The sequence below is a fragment of the Callorhinchus milii genome, unplaced genomic scaffold, assembly GCF_018977255.1.
Source record: "Callorhinchus milii isolate IMCB2004 unplaced genomic scaffold, IMCB_Cmil_1.0 Scaffold10, whole genome shotgun sequence".
NCBI lineage: Eukaryota > Metazoa > Chordata > Chondrichthyes > Chimaeriformes > Callorhinchidae > Callorhinchus > Callorhinchus milii.
In genome coordinates this window covers 4,754,877-4,779,845 of record NW_024704751.1, presented here as the reverse complement: position 1 = coordinate 4,779,845, position 24,969 = coordinate 4,754,877, and the positions used below count along the sequence as shown (strand labels likewise).

Genomic DNA, 24,969 nt, shown 5'->3' with positions numbered 1-24,969 from the left:
CAAATTTGCCCCGTCTTTTAGTTCAGCAACGCACCGTGAAGTATATTGCGGGATTGTGCGACTCTGCTGTGCGCAATTGGCCGCCGCGTTCCGGCCGCACCCGCGCGGTCAATTCACTTGGCGGCGCATTTCTGCGAAGCGCCTTTGAGACGCCGCGCCGGCGCGGTGGTTAAGGCTCCAGGTTACAAACGCCAGGATTACTATCACGATTATGATCATTCCGATGATTATCCATCGGAAAGCGAACCGACTGTGTATTTCGTGGGCGAAACGGCGGCAGCCAATCCCGCCACGGCGGGGCGGGCGACCCCCAAATCTTTCTTTCAACGCGAGTTATCAAGACCGTAAGACTGAGTAAGACCTTGTGAGGGTCATCACGACCCCCACCCCCCCACCCCCCCCCCCCACACACACCCTCCCAGGAGGTGTGGGGTGGAGTGACTCAGAGAGAATGAATGCATTGAATGAGAATGAATGAATGAGATCACGTGACGTGAGGAGGAGACCCCGCCCCCCGCCCCGCCCCGCCAGCCCGTCAGTTCCCCCGCGCCGCCAGAGGAGGGCGCTGCGTGCGTCGTCGACGTCGACGTCGTCGTCGTTGCGCTTGCGCAGTGAGAGGCAGCGAGACGCCAGGCCTGGTTGGCATAGCAACCGGTACCTGGGCCTGCCCCCGCAACCGCACGTGGTGACCTGACTGACTGACTTGACGTGCGGTTGTCAGGGGCCGCCGAGCATTTTTTTCGGCGACTTCTTGCAGCCCCCCCCCGAGAACAAGACCCCCCACACACCCCCACCCACCGAAACCCCCAACACCCCCATGAAGCTCCTGTGCTGAACCCCAGTGAACCCCCTTACTCCCCCCCCCCCCCATCCTCACACCTCAACCCCCCCTCCTCACACACACACACACACAGTGGGGGGGTGACAGTAGACCCTTTCTCCCCATCCCTCCCCTCCCCCGGGTTCACAGTGAACACCCTTCCCCCCCCCCCCTCCCCACCACCACCACCGCACGGGGTCATAGCGGGCACCCCTCCCCCACCCAGGGGTCATAGTGAACAACAACCTCCCCACACCCCCGCCCCCAACAGTGGACACCCACCCACCCCCCCCCCCCCCCCCCCCCCCAGTCTGTAGCAGTTGCCCCCCCATCACCACTTCTCTCCGCGCCCTCCCCCCCCCCCCACCCCCCCACCCTCCATCTCCTGTGGCTTAGAACCATTCCCCCAATGGCAGCCCCCAGTCCCCAGGTCTCCGGCCTCTGGTACGCCCTCCTCCTCCTCCTCCTCCTCTCCGGCTGCTCGCTGGCCTCCAAGCTCAATGTGCCCAAAGTGCTGCTGCCTTACTCGCCGACCATCAAAGTCAACTTCACCCTGGAGGCCGACGAGGGCTGCTACAGATGGTGAGGCCAACCTTGCTGTCGGGGTTGGTTTGGGTGGGTGGGTGGGGGGGGGTCAAAGAAATATCCCGGGTGGTTTCAATTCTGCCTTCCGCCCGATCTGTTCGTTGTCCTTAAACATTTCGAACTTGGAAAAAAAGTGATTTCCACTCTTAAGGACCAGCCTTAAGATTGACCAGAACACAGAGAGCTGGGAAACACTCAGCAGGTCAGGCAGCAGCTAATAATAATAATAATAATAATAATAGTCCTTGCATTTGATAGAGCGCTTTTCACGTCGGGAGGACGTCCCAAAGCGCTTCACAGAACACATTGTAAAGTGAATTGACTGTATATTTGTGGGCGAACGCGGCAGCCAATTGCGCACACAATGTCCCACAAACAGTCGTAGATTGAAAATGACCAATTTATTATTGTTTTTGGTTTTGGAGGGATTATTATTAGGCTCTGTGTGGAGTAAGGAAACTTGCCCAAGGTTTCGCCCTCTGCCTGGAATTGAACTCAGGTCTCTCGCTTGCAAAGCGAGTGCTCTAACCACTGAGCTACAGGACTCCAAAGGGTTCCGACGAAGGGTCGTGGACCCGAAACGTTGACTCGCTTTCCTTTCTCCACAGATGCTGCCTGACCTGCTGAGTGTTTCCCGGCTCTCTCTGTTTTCGTTTTCAGATTCCAGCATCTGCGGTATTTTGTGTTTTGTTAAATGTTGACCGGTGTCGGTTCATGTTTCTTACCCCGAGAACAAACCTTAAATTGAAGCTGACTATTCCAAATATTTGACCCTTATGAAACATGCAGATTTTTCTTTCTAAAGCTAGCATCTACTGTGTGTGTGTGTGCAGCAGAATTAAACCTTGTTTCAAAATACGATAGTGTTTTACGCTTTTAAGATACATCGCCTCCATTGGCGTTGATCACTTTAAGTTTGTCCACCAGACCATTTTCTCTCTTTTTCAAGAATTACTGGTTAAGTCCTGTAGCTCAGTGGTTAGAGCGCTCGCCTCACAAGCGAGAGACCTGGGTTCGATTCCCGGCAGGGCGAAACCTTGGGCAAGTTTCCCTAATCCACACGCCGGATAATAATCCCTCAAGAAAAAAAACAATAATTTGGTCACTTCAATCCACGACTGTTTGTGGGACGCTGCTGTGCGCAATTGGCTGCCGCGTTTCGCCCACAAAAATGCAGTCAATTCACTTAACAGTATATTCTGTAAGAGCTTTGAGATGTCTAGAAGACGTGATAAGTGCTATATCAAATTCAAGGATTATTATTATTAAAGGCTGTGGGATATTGCTCCATCTCTCAGCCACTACGCCCCGAAAGACTGGAACACTCTTCCCTCAATCCTTCTGCCCTGCCCCCTCTCTCCCCTTTTTCATGTCCCACCTGAAAAGCTTCCTGTTTTTGTTGGTGTGGCAACGCTAGACTCTCATGCTTCTGTTCTATGTTACAGGTACTCAACACGACCAGATGTAGCAACCATTGAACCTGAGTATAAGAACGGTACCGATTGCTCCCAAGCAGCTTTGATATCTGCCCGATCAACTCAGCCCGTTCGCCTGACCAGTATAATTATTGCTGAGGAGACAGGTATATATATATATATATATGGTAATTGTGTATAGGGATTGCATGATCTAAGGACTAGAGTTTAGAATATTGTTCTGTATTTATTATAATAACAATAATCCTTACATGCGATATAGTGCTCCGCCATTGTTAAGGGCTCTGAGATGCTCCCCTATGTGGAGGGCGCTATATAAGTGCACGTTGTTGTTGTAGTGCTTTGAGGTGTTATATAAATACAATTTGTTTATCACGTCGAGTGGACGTCTCAAAGCGCTTCACAGGGTATACTGTAAAGTTGTTTATTTGAATGGATTTTCAAAATTTCCCTTCCACCCCTCAGGCATGAATCTGGACAGTATCTGGTTATAAATTATTGATAAGCTTTTCTAGAAAATAAACGAGAGATGTTTGCTTAAGTTTGCTTGTAAATTAAAAGCGTGGAACAAAAGCATGTTTTCCCCCGGTGAAATATTTGATATGATAAATGCTATTAGAAAAAGAGTCCTTATACTTTTTCAGTGTCGGAGATGGAGTACTGCATTGGGCAGTGGGGGGTGTGGGGGGAATGAACAGTAGACCGATGTTTGCAAGGTATTGATTGATGAATTTTCCTTTTGTTTGTTTCAGTGACGGGCCAGATATTGCGCTGTGACACAATGGTGGACGTTATTAGTCAGATTGAAATCTTATCCACAACAAGGGAGCTGTACGTGGATGACTCCTTGTTAAAACTAACAGTCAGAGCTCTAGACGAAGAAGGTATGAAGCTGTACTTGCCAATAGCGAACATATGTACTCACAGCATGTGTGTGATGTGGTCGAATGGTTAGAATACACCAGTTTTACTCTTTAATTCGAAGTATACTCTATTCAAATACATTGAATTCAAATTCACTGCACATTTTTCCTGTCAATGTAAAATATTGAACCCAAAGTTCTACGAGTGGGAGCTATGGGCTTCTCTCCTCTCTCTCTCTCTTCTCCCGCCATTTGCCGTGAAGATAAGAGGGATGATAACCTGTCTATTTGTTTCAAAGGTAACACTTTTAGCAGCCTGGAAGGATTCTTTTTCGAGTGGAGCATAGTGAAGAACGAAGAATCGGATACTCTGACCGAGTCACCGAGTAAAATTAGGTGAGAAAGCAACTGGCCTTTACCTTGAACTTGACTCGGTGAAAGGATAGTTTAGGAAGTAGCCATGAGCCAGTATGATGAGATATTTGATGTTGCAATAGTCATACAATGAAATGGGGTTTCCCAGTTTCATTGCCTTTAATGCCTAGTGTATCTGCACAAATTTCATTTAAGACAGGTATTTAATTATGCCAGACTGAATTGTTTGATTTCACACCTGCCAGACTTGAGAGGTTTCTGATGGGCGCCCTGCATTTTCACTGAGATCTAACCACACTGCACTTGCACGCCTGTTCCTATTTCCTCAATCAGAATTCTGAAGTTTTCAGAAGCCACCTATCTGCCACCTGCGTATATAGCAAAAATGGAGACCGAAGGCAAACAGGGAGACATCATTCTTGTGTCGGGGTTAATGACTGGCACTTCTACACTGAAAACCCGACTGCAAGAAGCAGTATATAAGGTACTGATTACTCACTATGTGGGGGAAAGGAGGAGGAAAAAATAGTGGTATTCTGGAGTACACACAAGGAACATATTCGATTGAGTCTTAAAAACTAACTCTTATTTCTTCCAGACTGTCCCTCCTGCCATGATACGTCTTATTATCCTGGAAAACATTATTTTGAGTCCGTCTTATGATATTTACCTCCTGGTAGGAGCCTTCATTCGCTACAGAGTTACCAAAATAGTGAACGGGAAAATGACAGGTAAAACTCCACCGGAAACTAAACCGGAACAGCTTTGCGGAATCTTGAATTCGTTTTGCTTGTTAATATCAAAAGGACCAGCGACAGCAAGCAACCCGGCTGACGGTTTGGTTTGTCTTCAGTGCATTGTTTTGCTGTCGCGGGCAGGAGTCCAAAGCGAAAATAAAATACATTAGTACAATACAGTTTACATTTATACAGCTTCTTTCGAATTGGAAGTACCTCTCAAATCGCTTAACGCTGCTGGCTGGGCACCCGAGCTAGGGGTGGGGATGGGGGCGAAGGTGACCCTAAGTGCGGTCAAAGAGGTACTCACACTCAAGGTCCTCACACTCGCTTTCAAATTCCTTCATGCCCTGGCACCTCCTTAGCTCTTCGACCTTGCCTACGGTCACCTACCCCGGGCTTGGTGTCATGCACCACCATTGTCCAGTGCTCTGGAATGCTACCCTCATGAGGGGCGCTATGTAAATGCAAGTTGTTGTTTTATGCCCTTGAGACACACTATTCTCAATCACACTGTTCGACTGCACTGCTCAACATGGCCCTGTACATTATTTTGTCGAATGCTTTCCCGTTGCAGAAATTGAGATGCCCTCAGATCAGTACAAACTGGAACTGCAGAATCATGTGGTTGACCCTGATGGTGAAGAGGGGAATCCAGTTGCAGAGCTGGAACCTAATTCCTGCACCGTTACAGCACTTCAGAAAGGACAGGCTAGCATAGTGCTTATATACAGGAGTATCCTTTTCAATAAGCCTATTTTCCTATTAAGTAGTGTTTGATTAATTATTTAAGATAGTTAGCAAATGGGGAGTTTAAGAGATTGTTTTTTTTTCTCATGCACAGAATTGTTAGGGTATGGAATGCCCTGCCAAGAGCACTGGTCGAGGGCAGGATCCATATTAGCTTTCTAAAGCGAGCTAGATGTTATCCACAAAGGAGTAAACACAGGTAAATGGGAGTAAATGGATTGCTGTTTAAAAGAGCCTTTCTATGCTGTAAATTTCTGTGGTGGTAGCAATGACTTTATAAGCCTTTCACCTCGGGGAATTGAGTCACCTCCACTGAGAGGGAACACTGAATTGCGTGTACTGTAGATAGCGCAGTGGAATAAGCGAAAGCCAGCAATGAACAGGAAAGTGATAAACTACACAACGGGGCAGCTGTAGAAAAGGTAACCAATAATGAGAAGGTGATCCAATCCGAACTTCAAATGGACTTTGAATAAGTGTGGAAGGTGCTTGGATTCTGTTCACAAATAATAAAAAAAATTACTGGGGAGAAATTCTACAATTTACTCTTATTTACTTAGTATTTCAGAGCATCCAGAACTTGTTGAATTCAGTCTTAACTCTGAAGCTGGTTTTCTTAAAAGCAACTTGCAGAAAACTGGCTTAAAAAATTAAGCAATTTGCTCAATTCTGGATGCTTTGAAATGCTACCTAAATAGAATAAACCTCAATTGGAATTTCTTGTTTTAAGTGCTCACCGATGTAACATCAGAAATTAGAATTTGTTTTGTACGTTAAATCATTCCACAACATTTCCATAATTGTTGCATCATCGTGTGTTGAGTGATATCAAGCAGCACAGAACTTGCTGATAATTTTCCAGGTCCAACCAAGATTGTTCAGTCAGTACTGGAAAGGGTTATGGCTCCTTAATTAAATGATAGACATTCACATGCAAACTCTCTCTCATCTGCCGAACTGCACAATATATGTAGTAGAAGCTGCTTTTCTGGGTGAGTAATATCCTAAATGTCTTCTCTTATCGTGCAGGCAAAAAAAAAAAGCACCTGGAAATGAAACGAGGAAGAAATGAGCAATGTTAGTTGGATATTACAAATCGGGCCTCCTGATGACGCGTGTTACATGTTATGTTCTTAATATATATGTTCTTAGGACTTTAACTTATATAGTCTAAGCTTATGCTCCAGTGCAGTGTTGGGGTGGGTGTTGCATTGTCGGAGATGCCGTCTTTCGGATGAGATGTTAAACCGAGATCCCGTCTGCCTGTTCAGGTGGACATTAAAGATACAGTGGCACTATTCAAAAAGGAGAAGAGAATTATCCCAGTGTCCTGGTCAACAATCCCCCAATAAAAGTGGTCATTCATTTCACAGCAGTCTGTGGGACAATGCTGTGCGCAATTGGCTGCCGCGTTTGCTATTCAGATATCTTAATAATAATCCCCCCCCAAAAAAAAAACAATAAGAAATTGGTCATTTTCAATCTACGACTGTTTGTGGGACATTGCTGTGCGCAATTGGCTGCCGCGTTCGCCCACAAATATACAGTCAATTCACTTTACAGTGTGTTCTGTGAAGCGCTTTGGGACGTCCTCCCGACGTGAAAAGCGCTATATCAAATGCAAGGATTATTATTATTATTATTATCTTAATATTGAGAAAAACAATAAAATCTGATGTAATGAGGCAAAGTCATCCAGAGATTTTGCCATTCCTGGTCTTCAGTAAAGCTTTCCAAATTGTATCCTGGCATGTTTTCAGTAAAGCTTAATTTCAACATTGTATTTGTTTATCCAGGTTTTTCTGTTCTGCCCGGGGACAGATGGGTGTTGGAGATGGAAAGGAAGTATGAAATTACTGTGGAAGTGTACGACAAAAAAAGCAATAAAGTTTATTTGTCTGATGTAAGTTATTTAGTCATCTGGTTTTGGTCAGTTTCTTCCTATTTGTATTCGCTTAGTAAAGAAAGCCAAACTCCCAGCAGTTAGCCCTTTCTTCACGTCACATTTTCCAATGACTTACAAATCTTTTCCACAGAGTTTATGAGTTAAATATTAATTAATTGCACAGCTTTCTTAAATTATTTAATTGGTCTGGGGAACACAATATGAAATCAACAAGGACAGCAGTGAACTACATTTTTATTATTTTTAGTCCTTGCATTCTATACAAACACCTTTATCAGACTTAATATCAGATGTACCCAAATCAGACAATTTAGTTTCAGCATGCATGTTTATACAATCCCTCATCTCACCATAGTTTTGCACAATGTTAGTCTGGGTACATTGTCTCGGAGGACTCCTAAGAGGACTAACTTTCTCTTTGTGTTTGGCCTCTTCCTTTTGATAAGCATTTCTTTGGCCGTCCACTTCATCACATCAGGGCTTGGAGTGTGCCAAGCCTGAAAGACTTTTTGTAGATTAACATTGCTTGGTGGAGTTGTGAAGTATCACTTCTGAGGGACTTAATGCAAGCAAAGCTGCGATTTGCAGTAAGGGCATGTAGCTAGCTTTCTACAACAATATAGATAGGTGATTGAGACGCTATAAAAGAACGAGTGTATTGGAATGTAAGAAAGTACGTGTGGCTGAATTAACTCGTGAAAGCAATATACCTTTTGAAAAATATGAATGTCACCTTTTTATTTTTACAGAATTTAAGAATTTCCACTACGCTGCCAGAATTGCACTTTAGCTCCCTGGATTTCTCTAAAAATGGATCTTACCATTATGTTGACATTCTGTTGGATGGACGGACAGTAATTAACGCTTCTCTGTTTGGCGTGTTTGGGAAGGTAAGAATGGAATAATGACACTGGAACGCAGTTTACATTTATATAGCACCTTTCACGCTGGGAGAGGGAAGCTGAAGAGAGTAGCGGGTGGAGTTGGAGAGAGGAGAGGAAAGATGACCCAAAGCGCTTTCAAAGAAGTATGTCATAGTCTCAGAGGCCAGGCACGAGAGCAGGTTGTCTTCTGCATATTGAGTCATGCATTGGTTCATGCATCTGGAGAAATCAGAAATCAGGGAGGAAAAATAAACCTTCAGAGCTGAGGGCATAGGTTTAAAATGAAAACCTTCAAGTTAAGTCCTATTGTTGGAGGCTGTTTGCTGAACATCCCATTTAAACATCCACTCTGTTGGCATTTTGCATCGGACATACATAGAGAGAAAATAAGATCTATTTAAATACTGTAGTTAAGTTGTTCTTGATAGCAAACTCTAGCCTTATTTAATAGCCAGAGTACTGGTGGGGAATGACCATTTTATACTGACATCTGCTCATAAATTATATCCAAGACAACATCCAAGGCATCAACTGTACCCTGACCTGCATCAAAGTGTTGACGTAAAGACAAAACAGTGTGTGATTTCTTTAGTCAGTGCACTCAAGCAGTTGGTAGGGTATTTCTATTTCCATATACAGTATTATTTTTCTTTTAATTATGTTTTTTTTGTATTACAGAATGACACAAAATTGGATCTACCTGTTCCCATTACCGGTCACCAAGATGTGATTATTTATAAACCAATAATACTGAAGCCACGTATCCTCGTGTTCCCCTGGCACCCCAAACCCCGAAGCTACCGTCACATTATTCAGGTAACGTACACTGTAACGTAGTCATGTAAGAGACCTATAGCTCAGAGAGCTCTAACCAATCTTGTAAGGTGCTTTGCTGGAAAATCAACAGGGAGGGAAAAAAACGTATGTGTTCAAGAGGGCAAAGTACAGTACTTTTGTCTGATGCTTTTATCGAGTTGAAGGGCGTCATTATGTTTGAAAATGGCCCACAAACATGTCTTACTGAATAAAAACATTTCAAATTGGTATTCCGCAGGTTACCGGTGGAAGCGGGAATTTTACCTGGTCGTCATCTAATGAATCTGTTGCTATGGTAACAGTGAAAGGCTTTATCGCAACTGGTGATAACAGAGGCTTCAGCATCATACAGGCTAGAGATGTAGAAAATCCTGTTCACTTTGGCGAAATGACAGTAAGTCGTAAATACTACTGTCATAGTTCGAGCCCCTTTGAGTTGCACAGAGAAGCATTGTGTTTTTATGTGTGATACAACAATTCACAATGGTTAAAATCTAAATGAATGCAATAGGTTAACAATGATGTTTCATTTGATGCTTGAAAGGGATCAAACCTTTTTGAAGGCTGGAATGATAGTGAGACTCATACTGTACATCGCTTTTTACAGGACCTATTACTATACAAAAACTGCTTCAGAATCTGTTTTGGAAACTTAGTACGTTTACCAAACAAATGTACCTTTCACTTTATCACTCCAGGCAGAAAATATATACAGCACTGAACGATTACATCAATAAACCTTTCTCTCTGAAAGCTCTTTAGAGAAATGGTAGACATTCCAGTAAAACTGGAGCTTTCTCAGGTTATTTCTATATAAGAAATTGGTTGTGTACCACAGGAGGATTTATATATAAATAAATGCAAGTTGTTGTCCTTTAGTTGTTGTACCTTCCAGCAAACTAAATTTTGCTTGAAAGTACTACTATTATGACTCTTTACCTGTATAACAACTTGCATTTATATAGCGCCTTTCACGCAGGGTAGCGTCCCGGAGTGCTTCAAATATTCAAGTTTAAGATGAGTATCAGATATTCACCTTGGGCTGATGTCTTTCGAGGTAAAACCGGTTTGCAATCAGTCACGCTTCACACAATTCCATTTTCAGCTTGGGGTTTAAATGCAGTAAGTTAAAATTTGCAATCTGCAAGACTAGGCAAAAGTAGATTCAATGCAGAGTTTTTAATCTGATTTATAGCATCTAAGGCCATTAATCCCACCTAGTCGTAGACTTGAAATTTGTCTTAAATTTATAATTGCGCAGAATTGTGGAATATTCTTAAATGGACCCTTTTTTTCCCGAAACCGGGCTCCAAATTAACGTTGAATTTCAGAATTCTCCACAATTCTTGGTCGATCTTAAATTTTGTGAGAAAATGGCCTCACGGGCTAAGAAAACAACAACAAATTTTATTCAAGGTAGGATTTGGCGCCTTTGGTTACCCTAACATACACAGAGTAAAATGATGATGACATTGTGTCCACTGAATCTAGTGCGTACACCAAAGGAAAGCTAAACAATCTGGTTAATTAGGTCTACGTTCTGATATCAATGTCTATGTTCTAATATTAGGTATATGTTCTGAGGCCAGTCAGCATTGAGTTTGTGCCATCCAGAGTAGAGATTGAGATTGGTCAGGTTCTTGACCTTCCTATCATGGTGTACGGGCTCCTGGAAACAGACAACATGGAAACTGTTCCCGTCAATAACTGTACCCTAATGAACATAGAAGTGGAGGTGGACAAGCAAGGGGTGTTCAGAACCCTTGAAGGTACAATTTGCTTAATTTTTTCATTATGCAAGTTGGCAACAGTTTAATTTAAGTCGCTCAGCATCAGTGTACGATTTGAGGCTTTGTGACAACGTGATAAGGCGCTATATTGACTGCAAGGATTATTATAAGGTGACCAGTTGCATTTCAAGTTTTCTGTTTGCCTCAATCACGATCAATGAACGCTATCTTTTTTTCGTAATGGCATTATATCGCATACTCATCAATAAAGTACCATCAGACTACATTTGAAGTCCAATTTTATAGTTCCAAGATGTGTTACAGCTGTTTCATCAATCTGAAAGGCTAGTAAATTTTAATGGTAATTTGTTCACTTGAATCAATTAGCTCACCTAAAAGTACTAAACATCATGCCTTAAGAACTAAGATACCATATTATGGCTATGAACCTTTATCTGTGATTACAGTGAATTACAATGATTTGCAGTGAATTACAATGTTCGTCATAAAACAATTTCTAATAGCGCTTAATGCACCACTTTAGATTTTATTTGCAGTAAGAGCAAATTTTTGATGAGATCCTAAAAAATTACTTAAAGCAACCAGGATATTAAAAAAAAATAATTAGCACCAATTAAAGCTGCATTACTCAATAACTTGGTGGAGCAACTTGCTGCTAATGCTTATTGATGTGGGATCACAAGCTCGCCCAAGGAGGCAGTCTTCATGTGTTGAGTGTGGACAGTTTCTCTGCTTCCTGTTTCTCCGACTGCTCTAAGATGCTATCCCACATGGAAGGCTCTTTATAAATTCAAGTTTTGCTCTCACATTCTTCCCTGAATTTGGTCATTCAATCCATGACTGTTTGTGGGATACTGCTGTGTGCAAGTGGCTGCCTCATTTCGTCCACAAAATACACAGTCAATTCACTTTACAGTATATTCTGTGAAGTGCTTTGAAATGCAAGGATTATTAATATTATTACTAAACATTATTTTTGTTACTAGGTCATATCATTAACACTTACAGCTTTATCTTTATATTTTGCCAGGGAGACTAGAGCCAGGTGATGAATACTGTACTGGAATACAAGTTCAGGGCGAGACACAAGGTCACACATTGCTGACTGCCAGCTCTGGATTTATGCAGATCCACTTTAGCAGCAGCATCACTATTGCTGCTTATCATCGGCTTCGGGTGAGCGACTATGAAACAGAACCCTAAAGATGGTAGAATGTGCTACCAAACCATGGTGTAGCATTGGTGCAATGTTGAGGTATCGTTCTGTCCACAATATTTTTAATGTGTACCATGGCTAAATAGCTGACTTTTTAAGAAATAATAAGCCATTCACTAAATTTGTTGGGAGTATAGTCCATTTGAATCCGTACTCCACATATGTCAAGATGTACCTCTATGACCACGCTTTCTCCTTTTGACTCCCCACCCCCAGGCTCGGGTGCCCAGCCAGTTGTGTAAAGCACTTTGAGACGTCCTCCCGATGTGAAAAGTCCCATATAAACGTAAATTGAATTGTACTCTGGGTCAGTTTTGCAATAGCAAACTTTTATTTAAGAACATTATATGGTTATTATATTAGTATCCATTGTGTATATATAATTTTAATACAATAGGAAAATTATCTTCCTATCCTCCTTGTTTGACATGAGGGGGAAATGGTTTGTTGTGTTCTCCGCACTAATTCCTTTGCCAAGATACTTTGGTTTACTTATTAAAAAGTGATCAAAATGTTGGGAATTCCATATAAAATTCACTGATTCGGGTGTCCTATACAAATGATATTATCATATTTAGAACAGACACAGCATTAGCAAAATGAATGAGCCAGGCGTTGCTGATTTCCTGGCAAAACATAACCCTTTTAATCATTCCCGTTCTTTTATCAGGCTATAGATCCCGTTTCTGTTGCTGTTGTTACACTGACGTCTTCAAAGGAAATGCTGTTTGAAGGAGGACCTAGACCCTGGGTCCTGGAACCATCAAGGTTCTTTGCAGACCTGAGCGGTGAAGATTGGGCAAAGACGATCATTAAACAGCTACGAGCTCCACTGGTCAAAAAGAAGAACCAGCATGGCTTTAGAGTCATCTGCGTGGGCCTGGGAGAGCAGGTAAGAGGAATGAGTTCAGGAGTGCTATACTGTATAGTCCAGTGTTCAACAACAACAATAACTTGCATTTATATAGCACCACTCACACAGGGTAGCGTCGCAGTACATTTTACACTTCTGGCTGGCCATCCGAGTTCAGGACTATTGTGATGGCTGCACCAATTAAGACCGATAAATTGCAAAGGAATTGCATGTCGTGTTGCAGTATCAAATCAAGAGTTTAACAGAACAAGCTAGTATCGACTCTCGTTTATTTTTTATTGCTAATTAAAGTGAAGTTTGCCTGCACTGTGCCTGCTAGTCTCGCTTTGACTTCAGTTTACAACCCACATCAACACAGTACAATTTACATTTTTATATCACCTTTCATGACAGGAAGACATCCCAAAGCACTTAAACTCGGTCTTGCGTGCCCTTAACAGGGAACAGGCTTAGTTAGGCTTAGCAGAAACATAAAGCAGTTTTCAGATAAACACGTTATCTTATTCCAATTCATAGTAACTATATAAAAAAAGATGAGGAAGAAAAAAACATAATTTTTACCTATAGAAATTAGGGTTATGAATTGTCAAAGCATGATCTGCTTTGACAATTCATAACCCTAATTTCTATGGGAAGGGAAAAGAGAGGTAATATGTATTTATTTCAGTAAAGAGCTTAAAAGTTTTTCACTTGTCAGAAAAGTAACCCATAATGTACAAGGAAACGTTGAATGAAGAACAAAGCTAGTCTGTTCTCAAGATCAGTGTTTGCTCATCAGGTGATCCATTTTGATTGTAACCTGATTTCACAAATAAATTTAAATGCTATATTTGATTAAGAGTGCAGTTATCCTCTGAGTATTGTCATGATTTTTCCTCCTCAGTTTTTGACCTTTCGAGTAGGTAACAAGCCAAGCTTACTGAATCCCAACCCTGCTGTGGAGCCTGTTCAAGTAAAGTTTGTCTGTGCGATGCCTACCAGTCTCACTTTGACTCCTGTTTACAAGCCACATCAACTCAGTCTTCCGTGCCCTTTACTGCAGCACAACAAACAGTTGGTAAGGCTTCAATTTAGTTTATTTTTGGTTGGTGAGTTTTATTTTGAATGTGCACTCTCTCACCGGGAACACGCAACCTGCTTACCCAATTCTGGAGAGCATTAGGTGCAGATTGGCAGGAGCCAAGGTTTTCAGAACCCAGAGTGTATGTTGGATTAATTTATGGGGTGTAACCAAAGGACGTCCCAAAGCGCTTCACAGAACACACTGTAAAGTGAATTGACTGTATATTTGTGGGCGAAAGTTAGTGCTTTGACGGCAGAGGTTAACAAGGGTTGAGTGTGAAGAATCCCAGCTCCCAGGGAATGTCAGCATCCCAGTTAATGTATGTGTGAGAACATAATTTGAGTACTTACGTAATGTTTGTGTAAAGATTTTAGGTCATAAAATCCTTACGTTTTAATTTTTTTTACAATTTTTAATCGACATACACTGATTATTGAAATTATTTTCATACAAATGCATTAAAAACCTGCAGAGTTTTCCTTCAATTAGATCTTTTTCTAATTTTTTGTATTTGTTTTTGTGTTTGTTTGAGTTAGGTCCCCGTTTCTTTCTGCAGGAACAGTGTCCTGGAGCTGACTGCATATGACCAACACAGACGGAAATTTGACAACTTCACCTCACTGCTGGTGAACTGGAAATCGTCCAACAATTCTCTAGCCAGCTTTCATGTAACCAAACCCATGGAAATGATCTCAAAAGATGATGGCAGTGGACAGAGGAGGCAACACGGTGACGCGTTGAGCATAATAATAATACTTACATTTGATGACATTTCATGTCATTTTGACCATTGAATTGTTACAGTTAACTGAAACATTCAACGTCTTTTCTGTAAGGAATACTGAGAGAATTTGGGAATAATCTGAATGGAATATTTACTTTATTGCCATAGTTAGTGACAAATATTAGTTTCACATTTGCACACCGGGTTCAATATCAACAATTTAGAAGTCAAGCTTGTCATCTTTGTGGGGTTTTGTAGTAATTGCTTGTTTCTAAATCAACTAATTATTTGCCGGCTAACAGGGCATCGGATTGTTACAGTATACCGCAGGAAAGGCACAGTGTCTGTCTCAGTGTGTTTTGTGGGTTATCGAAAGACTGTTTCCCCATCAACACTAAACACCGTTGTAAGTTTCACATGCTTAAAACCTGTTCCCACTCACTGGTGGAAACCAACTGTTTTGTGTTAATTTTTATAAGATGATAGACGTGCTCTGAAGGTCACCAACTCGTACAATTTCTCAGCCACCATGTCTCTACCCACTTGAACTCGCTGTCGAAATCCCTCTGCCTCGACCCCTCTGCATTTGGCTTCCGGCAACGTCTTCTGTCCTGCGGCTCTGAGCTCCTCAATCTCCCCCAGCCTATCCCTCAAACTCACCAACAGATGTGCAACTAGGCGTCAGGTTCAACACACCGTTGTCCTTCCTTCCCCACAACCGGTCCCTGACCAGTACTGCCTTCCTCCACCTCCACCACATCGCCCGCTTCCGACCGTACCAGATGCAGCCGAAACACTCGTCCATGGGTTTGTCACTAACCGCCTTGACTAGTCAGGTGCCCTCCTCGCCGACCTTCCCAACTCCACCATCCACAAAATCCATCCCCTCCAAAACTCCGCCGCCTGCATACTCACCCGTACTAAACTCTGAACCCCCATCGCACCAGTTCTAGCCAGGCCCACTGGCTCCCACTCTCCGAACTGATCGATTTCAAGATCCTCACACTCATTTTCAAATTCCTTATCATTTTTTAAGACTTATTAGACATTGCAATGGTCTCACGATTTTTCGGTCATCCTGTAGTATCTTGTATATAAAAATACTTTGTGACCATGCTTTTTTACTGCAGGATGCTCCATTTCTGCCTATATCGACCACCATCGATTTGTTACTGGTGGATGACGTATCCATAGTCCCGGGTAACCTCACAATATACAATCACCCTGAAATTCTGGTAAGCAAAGGGGGTGCAAATAAAATTAGAGCACCACCCCACCCCCCCCCTCCCCCACCCCCAGCAAAATCTTAGAACATCTTAAATTGGTAACCAAACAGGGGTGAAAATAACATTCTCTCTTTTTTTATTTTTTAGGAATTAATTTATTTAACTGAGGGTTCTGGATATTTTTTCATTAATACCACTAACAGCGAGATAGTCAACAGCACATATGTGGAGATAAAGAACTATGTTCAGGTAAGTACTCAGAAACTTCTTTCTGTCCACATCATTCTTAGTGTTGCCCAATTGACCCTGTTGCCTTATATGAATGCTGTGTAATATAAATGCAATTTGTTGTTTCAGTTAAAGCCTCTGCAGCCTGGTGTTGTGACATTGAAAGCATATGATCTGTGTCTGACCTGCGTCGGCCCAGCTAGAGCACAGATACACGTATCAGACATATTAGATTTTGAACTGGACCTTATTCACAAGGTGAGCACATGTAAATATACTGTAAAAACATAATACTGGAGGATATTCTTATTTTTCAGTACTTAATAATGATTGATCTGCCGACAATTGCGACCACCTTTTGCATCCACGTCTGAAAGTTCCAGTGCAATTTCTTTCCATTTAAACATTTAAGGATATGTTGTAGAAAGTGTATTTGCCTGCTGAAAATACTTGTGTGCCCCTGTAGTGATGTCAACAGCTCCTTGAAATCTAAGTCGGAAGAAGACTGAAGAATGAGAAGGGGGTTAACAGAGAGAAATGTCCTTCATGACTTTATTTTTTCTCCAGGTTGAAATTGGAAAGTCCGTCCTAGTTCACGTGAGGATCCTGGATTTTTTCAAGCAGCCATTGCTGAACAGATACTTTCGCTACATGGATCTAAACCTCCAAGCTGCTTCCCCAATTGTCAAATTAGAGTAAGCACAGAACTGCGTTGCTTGAGAAACACATGGGCGCGTTTCAAGTAACTGAATAATAAAGGTGTCAGATCTGAACTGCATTTTGTTCTTTCACCAGGATAGGACTACTGCCAAAACTACTGTTTTAAGTGATTTTAAGACGTTTAGATGTACAGGTGCGAGCGTTTCGAAGTAGTTTTTTTTAATATATATATATATATGTTCACTGTTGTATACTTGTTACATTTAGCAAGGGTTTTTACGCCAGCTCAGATAATGTTTGCATGCTTAAAACACGAGCAACAGATTGGTGAGTTGAGTCCAAAGGATATGAGTCACTGGAGACATAGCACCCTCAGTTGGCTGAGCTTCCTCAGTTCTCAGCCAGGACGTGAGGAAAGCGATGTACAAGTTGGTCCAACTGGGGTCGATGAGAAGGATGGAATGGACGGTAGGCATGGAACCAGCTTCACACAATTTTCCAAACTTGGATCTTATCAGTTTCTGGGCACCAGCATTGGCAACAATAACAGTTGGGATCACCTGCATCCATTGGCTCAAATGGTCATTGCTCAAGATCCGTGTGAAGGTATTCTAAATGGAAGAATTTGCATAGCCTTTCTTTAAATTTTCAGGGGATTTTCCAATTTGGATCAATACGCTGTAAGTTACATCATGAAAGCTGTGGCTTTGGGGCAGACCACTCTTGTAGTGACTGTCAGGGATAAAAATGGTCGCAAGCTGAGTTCTGCTCCACGTCAAATAGAAGTGAGTATTTGTTTTTTTTCCTCTTGTCGATTGCAATATTTGATATAACTGTGGTATTGAGAGCACCGCGCCCTCTGGGGGTAAACTCTAGTGGTGGGTTTTAACTAGCTTGTCTGTATATTCTATTTTCAACCGAAAGATAATGTTAGACAACATTGCTTCCTATGGGAGAACAAACCAGTGTTGGAGAAAAACTTTAAGGTTAAGAGGGTGCCTAAGGACAATTGCATGTGTAACTCCGAGCCCTGTAAAAGGTAAAGCAAAGGATTTGACCCTGCAATGTAAAGTATTTTCCAGCACTGGACTCAAGGATTATTATTATTTTATTTTGCCCTCTTTTTGTTGTACTTGGAAATCAAAAGGTTAATTATGCATTGTGATTATGATTGTCTATGTGACATTAATTTGCTATTTATAATATCTTCAGGTGTTCCCACCCTTCAGACTCATCCCACGGACAGTGACCTTAATCATTGGTGGCATGATGCAGGTTAGTGGATGTTAGTAATGAGCTGGCACGTGACCTCCTATCTTTATCACCTCAAGTCTGGACTATGGGAACTCTCTCTTCGCCGGCCTTCCCGGCACCTCCCTCCACAAGCTCCAGGTCATTCAGAACTCTGCAGCTTGTGTACTGTCCCGCATCAGGCTTCGCGACCACATCACTCCCACCCTCGCCCTCACTCGCCTCCACTGGCTTCCCATCCCCCAGAGGATCGAATTCAAGATCCTCATCCTCACCTACAATGCCATTCACGGCCTTGCTCCCTCCTACCTCTCCGACCTACTATCCCCCTACTTACCTGCCCGTACCCTCCGTTCCTCTGGCTCTGGTCTGCTCCACATCCCCCGCCCTAACCGCCCTACCATCGGTGGCCGGGCCTTCAGCCTCTCAGCCCCGAGGCTCTGGAACTCCATACCCCAGTGCCTTCGCCGCCTCCTCCCTTTCCTCCTTCAAGTCTGGTCTCAGGAGCTTTCTCTTTGACTATGCCTTCAGCTCCCCTCTCGACTCTCTACCCCCTCCTCCTTCCCTCTGTTCACCCTGACCATTTCCCCCCTTGCTCGGGTCCTGACCCAACTGTCCAGCGCCTTGGGACGTCCTCCCGACGTGAAAGGCGCTATATAAATGAAATGTTGTTGTTGTTGTTGTTACAGCATGGTAGGACGGAGTTTTAAAGCAGGGGACGTTAAATGTTTTATCCTTGTGTCCTACTGACTTGCTTCATTCTAAAGTGTAGCGTGAAGGTATTTTAGAATTATTATTTTGATACATTTGGTTACAGGTGATGTCCGAAGGTGGTCCACAGCCACAGTCCAACATTTATTTTTCGATCAGCAACCACAGCGTGGCCAAGGTAAATGATCTAGGCCAGCTGACTGCCTTGGTCGTGGGGACAGCCAAAGTGACAGGAATCGTCCAGGCTGTTGACGATGACACAGGGCGAGTGGTTGTGTTCTCCCAGGTAATTGATCCAGTTTCTAGTTTCCTCAAGAACCAATTCTGAGCCTAGTCCGCAAATGGCTGGTGAGGTTGACCCGGTTGTTTCAAAGACTAAAAAGGTCTTTGGTCCAAAGTTTGAAACGTCATCTGATTTTCCAAGAATGCAAACTATTATGGTTTTGCTTCCTCCTACTTGTCCACAGGAGTTCTGTCGAGTCGATATTATTGGGTTTGAGTTGTTATTACTTAAGGATATAATCAACTATTGAAGCAAGATGCGTTTGAATCAGACTATTGTGACATTATCCTGTGTTTCTTTGCATGTGCCATTATTATGCTGTTAGCTTGTTTCGGTTGGTAGCCTTCTCACCTTGAATGGATCAGAAAGGTGTTGGGTTCAAGCCTAACATTGGACCTTGATGAGCTCATAGGCTGATATACTCCAGTACAGCACAGGAGAGGTGGGGGGAGCTCCATTGTTGGAAGTGCCATGTTTCAGGGGTGACATCAAACCAAGTTTTCTATTTAATAATAATCCTTGCATTTGATATAGCGCTTTTCACATCTTCTAGACGTCTCAAAGCGCTTCACAGAATAAATTGTAAAGTGAATTGACTGTATATTATCTAGGTGGACATGAAAGACCCAATGATTCTGTAGCAAAAAAGATTGTTATCCTCACCAACAATCCACCGGATTAATTGAGCCTCCTCCTTGTGCACTGGTATAATTACCATAATTACCATAAATATGGCCGTACTCTGAATCAGCGGCTCTTAAGGAATTTAAAACAGCAAACCCAAAAGTAAATTCACCGAGTATTGGAATGAATTAAAATTGGTTTCTCACAGTATATTTCATACTTACCGCCACAGGTTCACATATTGCTGACTGTCGTAGGTAGAAAATTATGTTTTTTTTTTTNACCGATAGGATGATGTGACAGTGGAAGTTGTTCAGCTGAAAGGGATAAAAATCCATGCTCCAGTCACTAGATTGAAGACAGGAACTCAGGTAGAGTGGGGGGGGTGTTTGTGCCCATATATTTATTTGTGAATCTTGTTTAGTGATGTGATATAATATTGTCTTATAATGTTATAAAAATGTGTTGCTTTTGAACTTCTATTAGATGCCAATATATGTGATGGGACTCACAAGCAGCCAAACCCCGTTTTCCTTTGGGAATGCAGTGCCAGGTCTGACGTTTCACTGGATAACAACAAAGCGGGATGTTATTGAGCTTGTCCCCAGACATTTGGAGGTAACTATAATTTCTTCACTTGTGAAACCCCGCAGATTAGGGTTAAAATGATCAATCAAGCATCAGGTTTATTGATGTATTATTAATTGCTGCTTCCGACGAATCTTACAATCCAGTGAATCACGTGGCATGTTCTCCTCTGCTTCCGTTCCAAGATACGGAAAGGCTGGAATAAATGTCCTTGCTATCCTCCATGAAGGGTGCTACATGAATGCAAGTTGTTGAATTTGTTCATATTCTGTTTTTTCCGTAGATTACCTTACAGCTCTCACCAGAGCAGAATTTTGCAATGGTGATACACAGCATAGCTCAAGGGAAAACTGGTTTGAAAGTTACCGTAAAGACACTGAATCCATCTGCTGGACAGTTTGAAGGAAATGTTGGCAGCTTTTATGATGAAATCCAGATGATGGTGAATCAGTAACTTACTTTGACATTAAATTATAGAGTGAGAGAGGAGGGTTGAGATGTTTCTCTGTCTTTAGGAAGAAGTAACCTTGCACTTTATAATAATAATACTCACATTTACAAATCATTCAAGAATAAAGACTGATCCACTCACATAATTATCTAGTTTACAAAATCCATAGATTCCTCTTCTCGAAAACCTATATATATAAAATTAATATATAATATAATAATATTCCTTGGCGCTTTAACATAAAGTCACTTCAGTGTACATATTACCCTGTGAAGCACTTTGAGACATCCTCTTGTGATGTGAAAGGCCCTATCATCATGACGACTTAAATCACCAATACATTTTATTTAGGCGAATGAGGATATTGTGCCGAATAATCTATTTTCCTTCATTTGCTCTAGGTCTTTGGGAAGCTCCAGCTCTTGCCTCTCTCTTTCCCAGCAGAGGAAATATTGATGTCACCAAACACCCACCTAAAACTGCAGACCACTAGGTTAGTTTATTTCCTCAGTGGAACCGTAATAATGTCATCTGAATTACGCTTTGAAGTATTTACAACGGGATTCCTGGCACATTTCATTTCCAAAGCCAAGCAGCAAAAGACACTGAGCATGATTGTCATGTGCCCACTGCCATCCTGGGCTGGGGATCAGCAAGAACAACAACTTACAATTATATAGCACCCCTAACGCTCGGTTGCAGCCCAGAGCGACCCAGAGGATCAGCTAACTCGGCACAGACAGACCCGTGGTGAAATGTTCCTGCTTTTAAGCCTCATGGCAATGCAGTGTGATGCCTAGTACTTATTATTGAACACCAAAATCGATGTGACAAGGGTCTATGTCACGGATTATTATTATTACATTTTTTTTAGATTGAATTTAATGCATAGGAATATATAGAATCAGAAAAAGCCCCCCTGGCCCCACCCCCCAATGGAGCACATGCTTTTAATAATAACCGTTGCATTTGATACAGCCCCTTTCATGTCAGGAGAGCGTCTTAAAGAGCTTCACAGGATATACCATAAAGTGTAGCCAGTTTTGTAAACAAACTTCAACACTATTAATTTTAACATTCTGTTTCTTGCAATCAATAGGGATGGTGTGGCTTACGTCACCTATGAAGTGCAAAATTGTCATATTAATAATTCCGTGATTAGGGAGGATGGGAATGGGATCCTGATATCTGGACCCACTACTGGTTCTTCCACACTGAAAGTAACCGCACTTGAATATTTTGGACTCAACCAAACCATTGTAACTGGATTAAGGGTGAGTACTTTCTCATTTGACAATGGAGTAAATTATAATGCTGTACTCATGCTTCCTCAAGTGCGAAAGGTAATTTTCCACCCCAGTAACAAAATAATAATCCTATATTATTTAATATAGCGCCTTTCACATTGGGAAGACCTCTCCAAGCGCTTGCACAGGAAATATTGTAAAATGTAGTGACTGTTTATTTTATAGGCAAATATGACAGCCAATTTGCGCACAGCATTTCCCTACAAAATGAAACAATTTTATCGTGGTGAATTGTTAACACTTTGTAAATTTAAAATAACTTCTATTCAGTATTAATTCATAATGTTGCACTGTTATATAGCTAACAAAATGACCAAAAATGTTAATTGCTCCACTTTAGGTGACTCCAGTGGCTTATCTCAGAATTCAATCCAGCCCTGCGTTATATGTAGCCAAAAACGAGGAGCTAACTGCTCTTCCTCTTGGAATGACATTAACTTTTACAGTTCATTTTTATGACCTTACTGGAGACAAGTTTCATGCACAGAACACAGAGCTGTACTTAGCTATAAACAGGTGAGCAAAATGACTTTGGATGAACGTACTGAGAGAGTGTTACTTTGTGGAAAAGATGTATAGAACTTGTATTTGGGCCCGTTGCTGTTTCAATTACATATTTCGGTGTTAAGTAGCTTATTTGTCTGATTTGTGCCTATCTTTTGCTTTTGGACAACTCAGGGATGATCTATTGCTGATTGGACCTGGTACCAGGAATAATTCTTATGTGGCTCAGGCTGCTAATGTGGGATTGACTCTGCTGGGAGTTTGGGATAAGAAGCACCCAGGAATTGCAGACTACATCCCGATACCCGTGCAATATGCAATATGGCCTAATGTAACAACGCACGTGGTACTCAGTGATGTGATATGTTTCACCAGCCCACTGGTGGATCAGGAAGGTTAGTTGTGCAACAGCAAAGAGAATACAAAGTTTCCCTTCAGTATGTAGATTTCAAAAAGCACAGCTCAATTATAATAAGATTGAGGGGAGAGTGTTCCAGTGTTTCGGGGCATAGTGGCTGAGGGATCGGGCAATATCTCACAGCCTTTAATAATAATAATAATAATAATCCTTAAATTTGATATAGTGCCTTTCACGTCGGGAGGACGTCCCAAAGCGCTTCACAGAACACACTTTAAAGTGAATTGACTGTATGTTTTGTGGGCGAAACAGTTGTTTGCTCTTCAATGTTTCTGCCGCAATTAAATTATATAATCAAATTTAAGATGTTATAGTTCACTCAAAGCTGTGGCTTGTAATTGTCTGGTGTACGTTGATTATCAATTGTGTGAGAATTATAATAGAATTCACGACCCACTTCTCCACAACCCAATAGAATTCTTGGGTTGTGGAGAAATGGGTTGTCAGTTCTATTGTATGTGTATGACAGCCAGCAAAGTCGTGAAGCTTACCAGAAAGTACACTGCAGATTTTGAGCCAGATCTAAAACCAGTATTTATTATGATTGTAAATTATTCTGTGAGTCAGCATTGAAAACTCAGCAGCCGGACTGAAGGGCCAAGGTCCTTCTTCCACACACGCACCCAACCCATTGATGGGACACAGAATTGAGGAGATGGTAGCATGCGACAAAAAAAGGAATCAAATCCTTAAGATATGACAGATCTTCTTTTAAAAGGATTCCACAAACAAAATTTCAGGCTAGGTCAGTGCCAGTGAACTCCACCCTCCACACCTCCCCCTCCTCCTCCTCCCCCCTATCAGAAGCAGCACCCATTTGGGAGATCGCCCTGTTGACAGCTCCTTCCCAGCAGTGATGCCAGGATACTCATGCTGTGAGAGCCACTCATGCTAACCTCATCGGAAGCTATACAGTAGCTGCTTGTAGCAGCACAGTTCTAACTCACCACAGCCTAGGTCCACCCTGGAAGCTGTGCTCCTTTTAATCAAATACTCTCCAGCCGCAGAAGATTGCTCTGTGCACAATGGCTGTGTTCTTTATCATAATAAGAAGTTAGGAAATTAGTTCCAAACAGAATGGAGAGAATGGAATGGGGATCCATAGTGTCGTGTGCATGTTGTGATGAATGATTTTCTCTGAGTCTCTGTAATGTCATTTTTACTGAAATGAAAATTCGGGCATTTGTTTATAGGTGAAGCTGGAGCCTGGCACTTGTCAACAACTGATATCCTACAGATCGATCCCACCTCAGGGTTGGTAGTGACGAGAAGTTCTGGGACAGCCACAGTCTATTATGATATTCCTGGAGTTGTCAGAACTTACAGAGAAGTAACCCTTCCGACATTTAACATTTGCGGTCACGGTTCCTCACGGTCCCCAAGCTCTTCAATCCAGTGAAGATATGGCAGATATATACAGTGTGATATGGCAAACCAGCTGAACAAATTGATATTTTCTCTTTTCTCTTGCAAATGATTCATGGGTAGAGATTGATCACCTTTAAATAAAACAGTGTCGTAGGAGGGGACATCACTTTGCTGCCACTCCCTCCCCCAAAATATGTTTCAAGCTATTTAACCAGCTTAGTCAGTTTAGTAACAATAATAAATGGAAATTGATGGTTACGTGGAAGTTGTTTTTTTCATTATTGTTTCAAGGTGTCACGACATACAGTGGATCATTGCAGTAGAATAAGAGAAAAAGTTATATGCGCTACAGACATGCAAAAATATACAATCAATTCACTTTACAGCATTTTCTGTGAAGCGCTTTGAGACGTCTAGAAGACATGATAAAGCACTACATCAAATAAAAGGATTATTATTATTAAAACTGTATTTACCATGTTTTTTGTGCATGTTTCCTCACCAGCCTTGAGGTTTGCACATGAGCAATAATTAATGAACAATAATTCTC

At 42.0% G+C, this 24,969-nt stretch overlaps 1 protein-coding gene and 1 non-coding gene across 2 annotated transcripts in view; both read left to right on the top strand.

Moving 5' to 3' along the window:
- Positions 1-1,229: 1,229 nt before the first annotated feature.
- The window catches only part of LOC103183362 (nuclear pore membrane glycoprotein 210-like), a 28,762-nt gene continuing 5,022 nt past the window's right edge, over positions 1,230-24,969 (top strand). The window contains exons 1-33 of the mRNA XM_042338558.1: positions 1,230-1,402; positions 2,851-2,987; positions 3,594-3,725; positions 4,004-4,100; positions 4,413-4,563; positions 4,678-4,810; positions 5,394-5,552; positions 6,490-6,558; positions 7,363-7,469; positions 8,222-8,362; positions 9,035-9,172; positions 9,411-9,566; positions 10,743-10,941; positions 11,954-12,099; positions 12,810-13,031; positions 13,897-14,070; positions 14,613-14,805; positions 15,103-15,206; positions 15,931-16,035; positions 16,174-16,275; positions 16,384-16,512; positions 16,822-16,949; positions 17,567-17,699; positions 18,127-18,189; positions 18,983-19,162; positions 20,074-20,154; positions 20,270-20,401; positions 20,655-20,813; positions 21,224-21,315; positions 21,922-22,096; positions 22,470-22,645; positions 22,808-23,028; positions 24,245-24,381. Of these exons, the coding sequence (XP_042194492.1) occupies positions 1,230-1,402; positions 2,851-2,987; positions 3,594-3,725; positions 4,004-4,100; positions 4,413-4,563; positions 4,678-4,810; positions 5,394-5,552; positions 6,490-6,558; positions 7,363-7,469; positions 8,222-8,362; positions 9,035-9,172; positions 9,411-9,566; positions 10,743-10,941; positions 11,954-12,099; positions 12,810-13,031; positions 13,897-14,070; positions 14,613-14,805; positions 15,103-15,206; positions 15,931-16,035; positions 16,174-16,275; positions 16,384-16,512; positions 16,822-16,949; positions 17,567-17,699; positions 18,127-18,189; positions 18,983-19,162; positions 20,074-20,154; positions 20,270-20,401; positions 20,655-20,813; positions 21,224-21,315; positions 21,922-22,096; positions 22,470-22,645; positions 22,808-23,028; positions 24,245-24,381 (4,644 nt within the window). The remainder of the gene's footprint in view (positions 1,403-2,850; positions 2,988-3,593; positions 3,726-4,003; positions 4,101-4,412; positions 4,564-4,677; positions 4,811-5,393; positions 5,553-6,489; positions 6,559-7,362; positions 7,470-8,221; positions 8,363-9,034; positions 9,173-9,410; positions 9,567-10,742; positions 10,942-11,953; positions 12,100-12,809; positions 13,032-13,896; positions 14,071-14,612; positions 14,806-15,102; positions 15,207-15,930; positions 16,036-16,173; positions 16,276-16,383; positions 16,513-16,821; positions 16,950-17,566; positions 17,700-18,126; positions 18,190-18,982; positions 19,163-20,073; positions 20,155-20,269; positions 20,402-20,654; positions 20,814-21,223; positions 21,316-21,921; positions 22,097-22,469; positions 22,646-22,807; positions 23,029-24,244; positions 24,382-24,969) is intronic.
- Positions 2,367-2,438, top strand: trnav-cac. The gene has a single exon. It is a non-coding gene; the product is annotated as a tRNA-Val (tRNA).